Below are 12,712 nucleotides of genomic sequence, written 5' to 3'. Positions count from 1 at the left end.
AGGCCTAAGGGAGGGTGATGCACAGCTTCCCAAAACCATGGTACAAGTCGTTGTAACCATTGGTTACAGTCACTAAACCTTCAGTTTCACCTCTTAGATGACTTAGAGAGCACACAGTATTTAATACACATTATTAAGCTGCAACAGTAGACCATTTGTGTGCGTAGGTTTCCTATATAAGGCATCCAACCAAGCACAGATCAAAAACACTCTAAAGACAATTGCCGATGTTGAGAATGCACGTAAATCTTTCCCTGGGTCATTAATCCTTGAAGTGCAGCAGAAAACCAGGAACAGGTCCTTCAGGGCTGATGTGAAATAACAGGAAGATGGTCCGGGTTATACAGAATTAATACAACCACGTTATAGAAAGGTCTTGAGTACTCTTGAATCAAATCCCTGCACATATCAAGAGGAGATCGCATTATGTTCCAATCCCCGTATATGGGACTTGGATAGATAAGGGACTAAAAGAGTGCCCTCACCCGCAGGACATGACCAGCCAGCAAGGAGGGACTCAGGGTCTTTGGAACAGGAGCACATGCCCACAGAGACACAGAAAGCTGGACTCCAGGAGATTAACATCACATCTCCATCCTTGGGCCTTCCACCAACATCTGTATCATATAAGGTTCACGCACAGGTCCTGACTTGACTGCATGGAGTTTAAGCTTTGCCCAGAGGCGGGAAGTCAGCTGTGCACAAAGCTGTGAGGCTGGGAATCTCTGGGCAGTATCTACCTATGCTTCCATGAAGAAATCCAGAACTCGGGCCTGAACATGGGTAACATGGTCTGGGGGAATCTTGGGGACCCAACCCTAAGCACAAGTCAGTGACTGAGTCTCCAGCCAACTCCATCAGACAAGAGGGGAGGAGCCATTTGACATAATATCTCCAAAACCATCTGAACAATGATAGCTAGCAAACTCCCACACCAACATAACTGTGGGGCTGCTGGAACAGCCGATGGAAGGGAGGAGGCAGCCTCACCCTCTCCAGCGTGGCCAAGGTGCTCCAGTCTGGGCAAGCAAGGCTGCCATGGACCCTCACTGCCTCAATCCACACCTTCTGTGATGGTTTGTATATACTTGGCCCAGGGAGTGACACTATTAGGGGGTGTGGCCTTGTTGGTGTAGATGTTTCACTGTGGGCATGGGCTTTAAGAGTCTCACCCAAGCTGCCTGGGAGCCAGTATTCTGCTAGCAACCTTCAGATGAAGATGTAGAACTCAGCAATTCCTGTATCATGCCTGCCAGGATGTGGCCATGCTCCCACCTTGATGATACTGGACTGAACCTCTGGACCTGTAAGCCAGCCTCAATTAAATGTTGTCCTTTATAAGACTTGCCTTGGGCACGCCTTTAATCCCAGCACTTGGGAGACAGAGGCAGGTGGATTTCTGAGTTCGAGGCCAGCCTGGTCTACAAAGTGAGTTCCAGGACAGCCAGAGCTACACAGAGAAACCCTGTCTCGAAAAANAGTTCGAGGCCAGCCTGGTCTACAAAGTGAGTTCCAGGACAGCCAGAGCTACACAGAGAAACCCTGTCTCGAAAAAACCAAAAAAAAAAAAAAAAAAGACTTGCCTTGGTCATGGTGTCTGTTCACAGTGGTAAAACCCTAACTCAGACACCTTCTCAACTGCTCTGTGATTTAGAGCTGTCTGAGATGCTCACACTGGGGACAAGGCTCAAGGCTCCCTCTCAACCTCTTCCTAACTTGGTCAGGTGTGACCCTGGCTCTTGGGCCACCATCTGGAGGTTCTGCCTTTCTCCTTGACCATCTGCCTCCCCGGTCACAGGCTTGCTGTGCAGAGGGAAGTGGAAAGGGTAGTGTTCTTTACATCTTGTCGCCTGCCACTTGCTGCCAAATGATGTTTTACGGACACAAACTTTGGCACCCTGTTTTCCGAGAGAATTCCTTGTACTATCCAAGACCACGTTGCCGATGTGCTGTCATGGAAAAGGAATGTGTAATGCAAAGAGCAAACTGGATGTCGGCTCACTCTGCGCTGTGTGACCCAAGACGACAAGCACATTGCTTAACCTTGGGGGCCTCATAGTCCCAACCTGCCGCAGAGAAGGCTAGCCGCTGAAACCAGGCTGATACAGACTAAAGGAAACCAAAAGATCACACCATGGTGTTGTAGTGGTTGGAATAGGTATGGCCCCCACAGACTCATGTGTGTTTGAATGCTTGACCCATAAGGAATAGCATTATTAGGAGGTGTGGTCTTGTTGGAGTGGGTGTGGCCTTGTTGGAGTAGGTGTGGCCTTTTGGAGGAAGTATGTCACTGTGGGGGTGGGTTTTAATGTCTCCTATGTTCAAGCTACACCTAGTGTGATACACAGTCTCCTTCTGCTGCCTGAAGATCAAGATGTACAACTCTTCACTCTTGCAACACTATGCCTGCCTTGCAAGTGCCATGCTTCCTGCCATGATGATACTGGACTGAACCTCTGAACCTGTAAGCCAGCCCCAAATAAATGCAGTCCTTTGTAAGAGTGGCCTTGGTGACGGCATCTCCTCACAGCAGTAAGACCCTAACTAAGACAGGTGGTGACTGGCTTTACTGTGTGCTTAATAAATGCTCTCTGCTGCCTGGGAAGCCTTACGAGGTTCTTTAGATGCTAAAGCTTAGGGGTTACCCCAATGGTAGTGAAAGAGAAATGGGTGCCGGTACCCAGCAATGCCTGGGGCTGCAGGACCCCCATTCCTGCTTCACCACACAGAAGGGTCAAGGTAGCTGGGGACAGAGCAGCAGCTCCTGAGTTTTCTGGAGTGGACAGAATCCGATGCTGTGTGTTCTGTGGATGGGCATTTTCCCACTTGCTGAGCTGAGTAACTCCTTCCGGTAACAAGGATAGCGATGTCAAGTCAACAGTTTCCGGGACTAGGACGGCAGCTCAGTGACAGAAGGAACTGCTTGCCGCTCAGAGTGCTCTCCACTGCATTCTCCACTCTCGCTCGGCTCACTCGCTCTGCTGAAGGGCTTTCCACTGCATCCTCCACTCTAGCTTGCTCGCTCGCTCTGCCGAAGGGTATTCAGCAGGACGTAGACAGCTGGCAGCTAGCTGCTGTGTGGAGGAGGAAAGCAAGCATTTTAAACGCAAGGCCTCGAGGGCTGGGAGGCCACACAGTTTCCTCACCCCCAGCCTCCTCTGACTAGCATGCTCCCCCCAAGTAGTATTTCCAGAAACGTGGCTGGAGTCGGGGAGTTACTGTAGTGTTTTACTTTGTTCGTTTTTCAGCTTTGCAAGGGCACGTTCTGCATAGAGTATGGTTCCCTCATTTCCAGTGTAGAATCCAATTGCGGGATTACCACCACCAATCAGTTTTAGGCCATTTTGGTTAGCAGCCTGAGGTCCTCCTCGTCCCTTAACTACTAACCTCTCTTCCCATCCACTGCCCTCCACAACCACTGATCCACCAGCTCTATAGATGCAGTCTGAGAAACATTGTTATCTGGGAGAGAAGGTTTGGGTTGGGGGGGGGGGGGGTTGGAGGGGATTTTGTTTGGGGTTCTTTTTTAAGCTTTTTTCAATCTGGGAACACATCCCACTGTCTTTATGACTCCAGTTCCCTGATCCATTCTCCTGGAAAGAGACTCTCTTGGACTTCTCCTGTCTTGACTGCTCTGAATAATTCATAATGTATTTTTTTAAAAAAATGTCTGCGTAAACTCTTGTTTGGAGTTCTTCCTTCACACACCTTGAGATAGAATCATTAAGTACATGATGAGTCACTGTTTAACATCTAAGGAACCACACTGTGTTGATTTCCAGTGGTGGCCATATTACATTTTGTTCCCATCAGCAACACAAGCATTAATCCCTCCCCATCCTCACCAACAACTGGTACATTCTGTGTGCTTCTTGGTGTGTGTGTGTGTGTGTGTGTGTGTACACTGTGTGTGGGTAGGTGTGTAAGTGTGTCTTTGGTCTGTGTGTATGTATGTTTGTGTGGTGTGTGTTTCTTTTTCTTTCTTTTTTTTTAAGAATTATTTATTTATTTCATGTTTATGAGTATGCTGTAGCTGTGTTCAGACACACCAGAAGAAGGCAGCAGATCCCATTACAGATGGTTGTGAGCCACCATGTGGTTGCTGGGAATTGAACTCAGGACCTCTGTAAGAGCAGAGCTTAACCACTGAGCCCCATCTCCAGCCCCATTTGTGGTTTTCCCCGCCAGTCTAACTGGTGTGCAGTGGTTATCACTCCATCCTTTGGACCTGTTTGACCACTCTTCGATGTGCTTTGGCCATCTGTGCACTCTGGGGAGCAGTGTGTTCCCACCTTTTCCCTCTTTCCTAATCAGATGGCTTCACTGATGTTGGGTCATGGTGTCCTTTATATATTATTAACCCCTTAGTGAATGGTTAGACATTCTCAACCCATTTTGTGGATTGTATTGTTATTTTATCTTTGTTTTTTGTTTGTTTTGTTTTTGTTTTATTTTGTTTTGTTTTGTTTTGTTTGAGACAGGGTCTCCCTGTACATATCCCTGAATGTCCTGGAACTCACTCTGTAGACAGAGAAGGCTGCCCCGAACTCATAGAGATCTCCTTGGCTGGGACTAAAGGCATCTGCCACTGCACCCAGCTTGCCTCTCTACTTTCCTGATAGAATTCTTTGATGCAGAAAACATTTTCAACACATGGGAGGCAGAGGCAGGCAGATTTCTGAGTTCAAGACCAGCCTGGTCTACAAAGTGAGTTCCAGGACAGCCAGGGCTATACAGGGAAACCCTGTCTCAAAAAAAAAAACAAAACAAAAAAATAAAAATAAATAAATAAAAAAAAAAACATTTTCATAGTTTTGAGGTCCGGTCTATTAGGTTTTTGGTTTTTAAATTTTGTTTTTGTTGAGGGGGTGGTTGGTTTTTTCTGCTGTTTGTTTTTTGTTTGTTGTCTGAGCATTTAGTATAAAAAGCATCAGTTTTTGCTTTGATAAAACCAGAGAAACCCAGCACACACCTTCAGTTTGAGTTGCATACTCAGGCAGGTGGATCTCTGTGAGTTGGGGGCTAGCCTGGTCTACATATTGAGTTCCAGGACAGCCAGAACTACACAGTAAAAAGCTATTTCAAATATACATACATACATACATACATACATACATACATACATACATAATCAAATAAATTTTAAAAATCCAAAGAAAAAAAGCCTACATATGAAAACCAAACAGGAGAACAAGCCACCTGAGGGCATGATAGGAAATTTATCATTTCTCTAGAATTGGTTCTCTAAACATTCAGTTGTTTCTACCACACTTCTTGCTTGGGTTGAACTGCAGTTGCTGTGACTCCTGAGTGTTTGTGAGGCACTGCTGACATGGCAGACAGAACTGAGATCTGAGCCCTTGCTGGTTCCAGGGTCCTTTCAGTTCCAATTGACAGAAAAGCCGTTTAAAACAGCTCAGACAGAAAAGGGAAATCACAGGTTCAAGTGGCCAAAATGCAGAGGTGGGAAGAGCTAGTTTTAACCAGAGCCCGATGCCATCTCTCAATCATTTCAGGCTTTTCTTTCATCATTTTTTTTCTGTCTTCACTGTGACCTGAATGTTCACTGCCCCACCCCCACTTCAAATGCTGAAACTCCAACCTTCAAGGTAATGGGAGGTGGTGCCTTTAAGAGATGTTTAGTCAGAGTCCTGATGACAGTAATTTGTTTCCTTATAAAAGAGGCCCAGAGAGTATCCTTGCCTTTCAAGTGAAGCTATCAGGAAAAGATGACCACCTATGAACCAGGAAGCAGTCTCTCATTAGGCAGTAAGTCTACTACTGACACCTTGATTTAAGATTTCTCAGCCCTCGGTGCTGGAAATAGAATCTCGTGTACTGTGATTATAAACCACCCAGTTTATTACAGCACTGACGGGGAAAACACTCTCCCATCTGTCTCTCTCATTCTCTAAATGGCTTGGTTTTGGTTTAAACTTCCTGTTACCTATTGGCCCCATTCCTGTGCACTGTGTGTAACTTCCTTTGTGTGGCTGGGGGCATGGTCATGAGATGTATCCTTGCATAGCTTATCTTACTATATTGTCCAAGTCCCAGTGAATGCTGACTAAAGTCTCTTTGGATCATGTGCCCATCTCTGAATCAGTCTCTATGGCCTGGGAAATGGACAACTCTTGACTGGTGGGTCATTGGCTTGGGGGATTATTTGTGTGCAGTGGATCAACACCGACACACAGAACATGCCCAAACCACTGTGAACATGTTACTGAGCATGTGCCAAGCATGTGCCTTGTTTTCTTCAGTAGTATTTTCTGATGTGTGTGTGTGCGCGCGTGCGTGCTCATGGCTTAATCTTTTAGAAAGCAAAACAAGTAATGAGTGTGGCTTTAAGAAGGAAAAGTCAGAAGGCTGGAGTAATGTCTGGAGCCTTTGACATCAGCGTTCAGGAGGCAGGGGCAGGCAGGTCAGGACTACACAATGAGACTCACACAGGGAGACAAAAGTGGAGACTTGATCCAGGATACAGTGCCTGTGGGATCTGCTGAGGCAGTCGGCAACGTAGTCAGCAAGTGCTGGCACCCTCTGGAAAGACGGTCAACGGTGTAGTCTTCAGACCGGACAGGGGCAGAGGGTGCTGGATTCCAACACCGTGGGTCCCAGGAAGCCTAATCATCTCATTAGTTTGAGCTAAACCAAAGTTGAGTTCTACAGTAAGTCCAGAAAGGTCTAACTGTTGGGTGAGGAGAAGTGCACTCAGGAGGGCACCGTCTTCCCTACAGGAGGAGCTGAATGAATTCCAGACAAGCAAAGAGGGAATGGAAGCATGTTCGGGAGAAACTGCCCGGAGAGTGTGTTTCTGGGTCCACTGTGGGGACAGTGACGGGAGACAATGTTGCAGGGAACAGAGGTAGAGAGAGACAGGTGTGGTCTGAGTGAGGACAAGAAGACACCAGGTGGTTTAAACACGGGTGGAGATCTGTGGTGCCCTTTGGGAAGAGGAGACGGAAGGCTCAGCAGCCTTCTCAAAGGGGAGAGATGCTAGGACCTGATTTGTGACCAAGTCTGTAGGATGGAAAAGGGCTGGTTCTCAGGAAGGGGCTCTATGTCCATGGAATCCAGCCGGTGAGTGAGCTCTGTTAAAAGGGTAATAGCTGGGCGTGGTGGCTCACACCTTTAATCCCAGCACTCGGGAGGCAGAGGCAGGCGGATTTCTGAGTTCGAGGCCAGCCTGGTCTACAAAGTGAGTTCCAGGACAGCCAGGGCTATACAGAGAAACCCTGTCTCGAAAACAAAAAACAAAAAACAAAAACAAAAAAAGGGGGTAATAATAGCCATCATTATACTTCCAAATGGTATGGTGTTTGGAGCCACAGTCCCAGTATTCTCCCGCATGATAGACCCTGAGCACTCTTTTCTGTTATTTTCTCTGCAGGGAACTTCCAACTGATGGCAGACCCGGTTTCTTTTGAAACTGTGGCCGATTTAATCCGTTCTGTCCGACTTCCCCAGAGTCCTGTGGCCCATAGAAGTCCTCCGCGCTTCCAGAACTCTATCCCCATCTCCACAGACAATTTGCCCATGAAGCTCAGTAAAGGAGAAACACTGTCCTTAATTGGCTTTGAAGAGAGTCAGGGGAGGAGGCTGCTGCGATGCGAGGTGCTGAGGAAGAAGCCACCACTGAAAGTGCTCCTCCCCATGGACTGCAGGGGCCACTTCCTGGAGTGCCAGGACGACCAGTTCTACTCCATTGACACCATCGTGAGGTGGAAGCTGCTTGCAGGGAGGAAACGCAGGGTTAGGATGCAGACCGGACATCGCCTGAGGCTTCTTAGCCCCCTGGTTCCAGAGCACTTTAGTGGACATTTAGTTTTGCATCCCTATTTCTCAGTGACGGCAAATCTGCTAGGTACGTAAGGCAAAAAATAGTTTGGCGCGTGTGTTCGTCTGTTTTCTAGTCCTAGGACAAAAAACTCAAAAATGAGGTTTTATAAACCAGCTCTCTGGAGAGCGAAAGGACGCGGCACCAGCTCGGGCGGAACTTCACGGTGGTGGAGTCACGCCAGGGTTTTTGCACTAGAGAAAGATCACATGGTAAGACAGGAAGCCATAGCAGGGAGGCAATATTGCTGTCCTACAGCCCTCTCTTGAGAAAAGAACTAGCCAGTGTAATACTAGAACTGCCTTGATCCCACCATATCTTACTCAACATCATCACCCCTCTAAGGACCATATTTTTAGAACAGGAGTCTTGCGGGACAGGCTCAGATCATGTTCAAGCACCTATGCCAGAGACGATGAAAGCAAGGACACTGCCCCCTACAGGCATGGAAGGGTATTTGCTCGAAGGGCAAGTGATAGAGAGCAGTGGCTCCAGGTTGGGCGGGCAACTTACCAAGGCCCATGGATCTGTAGATTGGTGGGGTGAGGAACCCCGGAGACAGCTGCAAAGATCCCATTTTCAGAAACTGGCTAGGTCTCACCTCACTGGCCTCGCCCCTTGATTTATGAAGAACTATTAGATGCTGAAGACACACTGTCCCCCCCACCCCAAGAGGTGATTTATTTTCTGAATTACATATCCGCTCCATCCCATCGGCCATCATTACATTCTTATCGTCATATATATTTAAACACATTCCTGTAGTAGACCTAAGATACTTTAATTTGACTCCCTTAATAAATATCCATACCGTGGTGGCAGCCAGGTGGGTTTGTGAGCGGATTAAAAAAAAAGAAGTCTCTCCTTTGAGAAAATTTATTATTGATGTATTTTCTTATGTTATCATACAATCTAGTCCCTCACCACCCATTAGTTTTACAGGGTTGTTTACGGTCCACGTGAAAGCCAGACTCTAGCGCACTCGTCCATATTCTCACAGACCCCATCACTTAATCATCCATTGCAGGAAATGCTGCCTTATATTAAACATGAATTTACAGCAGCCTTAAATTTTCACTCACTGGAAGATCCCTTTAAGTAGGCAATATCTGTAAAAGACTTATTATCTCCACGGACAGGCACGAGGGTTCCTGGTCTCCATTGTTGGGTTTCCAATAGGAACCTTGCTTTGGTTTGCTGCGCTACAGCTTTATCAGCTATAGTTAGAAGGACTCCACACTGTCTCCATAGCGCATGTCTGTTCTTCATTCTCAATCCTCTTGGTCTTTTGAGTAACGAGACGACAACAGCTGTGTGTATGATAGAAGGGTCTAGCACCGCAGACCCAAGGGGACCGGGATAAGGAGCGTCACTCACCTGTGTGCAGTTCTCTCTGACCTGATCTTCTAAGACTCAGCCCTCTTCCCAGTCTGCTCTTGGCGAGCAGCTTCTCCCCTCGTCTTACTCTGCCTTCTGAGGCTTCTAGCATATGGCTTCTACTGGAATGAGTGAACAGTGTTTATTGCTAAAAAAAATAATGAGGCAAGACTGGGGCTGGGGCTTAGTGGTAGAGCACATGCTTAGCATTGCGTGAAGCCCTAGGTCTAAACCCACCTTCCATTTGGAATGTCTGAAATTTAAAAGAATACATGGAGATCCCCCTAATGCGACCACTTGCTGCTCTCGCTGAGGACCAGGGTCCGTTCTGTTCTCAGCACCCACCAGGCGGCGCACAATGGTCCGTAACTCTAGTCCTCTTCTGGTCTCCACACAGGGGGCAAATTTATACAGGCAGTCAAAATATTTGTACATATAAGTAAAAATAAAGTAAATCTTTTTTTTTAATTTAAGCAAAAGAAATCTCTGTAAGTTTGTGATCCCAACCCTTGGGAGACTGAGGCAGGAGGATGCTGAGTTCAAGGCCACAGCCACATTTTCATAAGCTCCTACTCATTTGTTTGTAGTACAGTCATGCAGAAACACATGTGCCTAAACCTTCCTATCTGGCCCCAAGCAAATCGCATACCCCCCCCCTCTCGCCCCGATCCCTCTCTAGGGACCACCACTTTGTTCTCTCTTCATCCAGTCCCAGAGACTGAGGCTGGCCTGTGAAGATGGTATCAACCCACCTTCCTTGCTTCACTGAATAGCTAACCAAGACATGGAAGTTCTAAGAGAATTTAGGAGTGTGAGGGAGAAAGAGGAATTCCAACCACACTGCTGCCCTCTGCTCCCACCAGGCTGGCCTGGGTTCTGCTGATTGCACAAGGGAAGGTAATTGTCTTCTGGGGCTGTCTCCTGTCTTCTGCCCAGAGATTCCTACCGCAACTTTCACAGCCAATGAGTGCTTCCTGGCTCTGAAGAAGAGTATAGATTCTTATTGTCAGTCCTGTGCTAAATTCTTCTCAAATGTCCTATTCTGGGGGCACTTGATTCTTCCAAGAGCTAGATCTCCAAGTCTTAACCCCAGACAAAGACATCAAGAGCTTCCCTGGCTGCCTGGGGTGAGGGCAATGGGTGTGGGATCTACAGCACACACAGTTGTGTCCATTCTTTCAAGAAGGACCCCTGGTATCCTTTATAAAGAAAGCAACTTCACTATTCCATTTGCCCTCCAGGACCAGACACATTGACAGATCACACAGCAATGGAGGCCTTGAGCCCTCTTGCCACTGGATTCACCTTAACATCTCATGCAAATCTATCAGGTGGCACGTTACAGCCCATAAAAGAGGGCTGTAAAGTGTAGATGCCCGAACTACCACGTGAATCTATCATCAGCAATTCCTTCCAGACTCACCACCTTTCTCAAAAGCCTCACACTGTCTCCCTTTTGACTTTCCCAGGTGAGACCCAGATTAGCATCCCCTCCGATCTGGACATCAATGTTGCTGAGATTGCCCACCTAGATCGCAAGCCCAGAACAACGATGAGACAAATGTACAGCATGGAAGGAAGCAGGTTCCCAGTGAGAGTTAAAATAATGAATGTGGTCCAGTCGAAGAACAAGGGTTACCCAAAGCCCCTGAAGTGCGGGCAGCTCTTAACCATCCTCAAGACTGAAGAGGTGAAAAAATTCGTTGCCACTGAGATTTCCCAAGGAAAGAAAGGAAGGTGTTTTCTCGTCCCATACACCTATCAGGGTGTGGTGCTGAGGCGAGGTCGTTATTTTTATGCTGTCTCTGATGTTGCTGCTGCCATGAAACATGGACAGCTCTGCTTCCAGGCCTCCAGGGACTACACCTCCTACCTGGGACCTTTTGCATCTTTCGCAGCCAACGAGTGCTTCCTGGCCCTGAAGAAGACTGTAGTGTCCGCCGAGATTCACGGTGAGCTGCACAGGGTGGAAGTGCTCAAGTGCCTGAACCTTGCCACCAAAGCCCCCGTCAAACTGCCTTTGTTTGCTGTAGGTGAGTTCCTGGAGCTGTTTGACGGCGCTAGGCCGGGGACCCTGCAGGAGCTATGCCAAGTCACGAGACTGCCGTGCCACGTCGGAGTGGTCAGCCCCGACCCCTCCATGACTGGAGACCCTCTGTACGGAACTAAGGAACTGAGAATTGAAAATGTCATCATTGAACAATGCCTCATAGCCAAAGATGAACCATCACTGGAGGACATAATCTCTTCAGCAGACATGTACAGGGAGTGGCCAGAAGCCACGTTTGAAATCCCGATTGAGAAGATAAGCTGTGAGGTGCTAGTGGTAGAAGAGCGTTCGTGGATAGCGGATGTCGGGAAAGAGAGATACAAGCCTCTCCAGAACATCCAGGAGGTCACTAAAGAATCTCTGGCCTTTAGTAATTGCTTGGTTGTTCGCCGTCCACCGCCACCTGCTCCAAAGCCCAGAAGGCCCAGAGGAAATCACAGGTGTTGAGATATGATGTCCATCACCCCTGTATGTTTGCTATATGTTGTGTTATCATTCTGTTACTGTGACATAATGCTTGCGACAATCAGCTCATGGGGGCTGGGAGGCGGGAGGGAAGATTCCTTTGGGCTCAGAGTTTCAGAGATTTGAGTTCATGACCACTTGGCCCCTGTCTTAGTCAGGGTTTCTTTTCCTGCACAAACATCATGACCAAGAAGCAANTTGGGGAGGAAAGGGTTTATTCGGCTTATATTTCCACATTGCTGTTCATCACTGAAGAAAGTCAGGACTGGAACTCAAGCAGGTCAGGGAGCAGGAGCTGATGCAGAGGCCATGGAGGGATGTTCTTTACTGGCTTGTTTCCCCTGGCTTGCTCAGCCTGCTCTCTTATAGAATCCAAGACTACCAGCCCAGAGATGGCACCACCCACAAGGGGACCTCCCCACTTGATCACTAATTGAGAAAAAGCCCCACAGCTGGATCTCGTGGAGGCATTTCCCCAACCGAAGCTCCTTTCTCTGTGATAACTCCAGCCTGTGTCAAGTTGACACAAAATTAGCCAGTGCAGCCCCACTACCATCATAGTGGCAACGTGCAGTGGATCAAAGCTGCCCACCTCATGATTGGTGGGTGGGAAGCAGAAAGATCCCCTTGCCCCTTTCTATAAGCCCCCAATAATATAACTTCCTTCATCAAGGCATCACCTATGTATTAGTGGCTTCATGATCTCCCAAAAGCACTGCAAACTTGAGACCAAGCCTTTAACACACGGTCCTTTGTGGGACTCCTATTAAAACCATTGCAGTTGGGCTGGAGGGATGGCTGGGGCTGCCCTTCCAGAGGTCCAGAATTCAATTCCCAGCAACAAAATGGTGGCTCACAACCATCTGTAATGGGACCCGACGCCCTCTTCTAGTGTGTGTGTCTGAATCTACAGTGTACTCATACACATTAAAATAAATAAAAATAAATAAATAAAGACCATCCCAGCTGCCTGGGAGACA

At 47.7% G+C, this 12,712-nt stretch overlaps 1 protein-coding gene across 1 annotated transcript in view; it reads left to right on the top strand.

Annotated features, from left to right (window-relative positions):
- LOC110335484 (protein THEMIS3) overlaps positions 1 to 11,714 on the top strand; it is a 42,897-nt gene extending 31,183 nt beyond the window's left edge. Inside the window, exons 3-4 of the mRNA XM_021217660.1 lie at positions 7,394 to 7,867; positions 10,687 to 11,714. Of these exons, the coding sequence (XP_021073319.1) occupies positions 7,394 to 7,867; positions 10,687 to 11,714 (1,502 nt within the window). The remainder of the gene's footprint in view (positions 1 to 7,393; positions 7,868 to 10,686) is intronic.
- Positions 11,715 to 12,712: the final 998 nt, after the last annotated feature.

This window comes from Mus pahari, chromosome 18 (assembly GCF_900095145.1).
Source record: "Mus pahari chromosome 18, PAHARI_EIJ_v1.1, whole genome shotgun sequence".
Taxonomy (NCBI): Eukaryota; Metazoa; Chordata; class Mammalia; order Rodentia; family Muridae; genus Mus; species Mus pahari.
The sequence above is the reverse complement of the archived record's forward strand: the minus strand, read 5'-3'. Positions and strand labels throughout refer to the sequence as shown.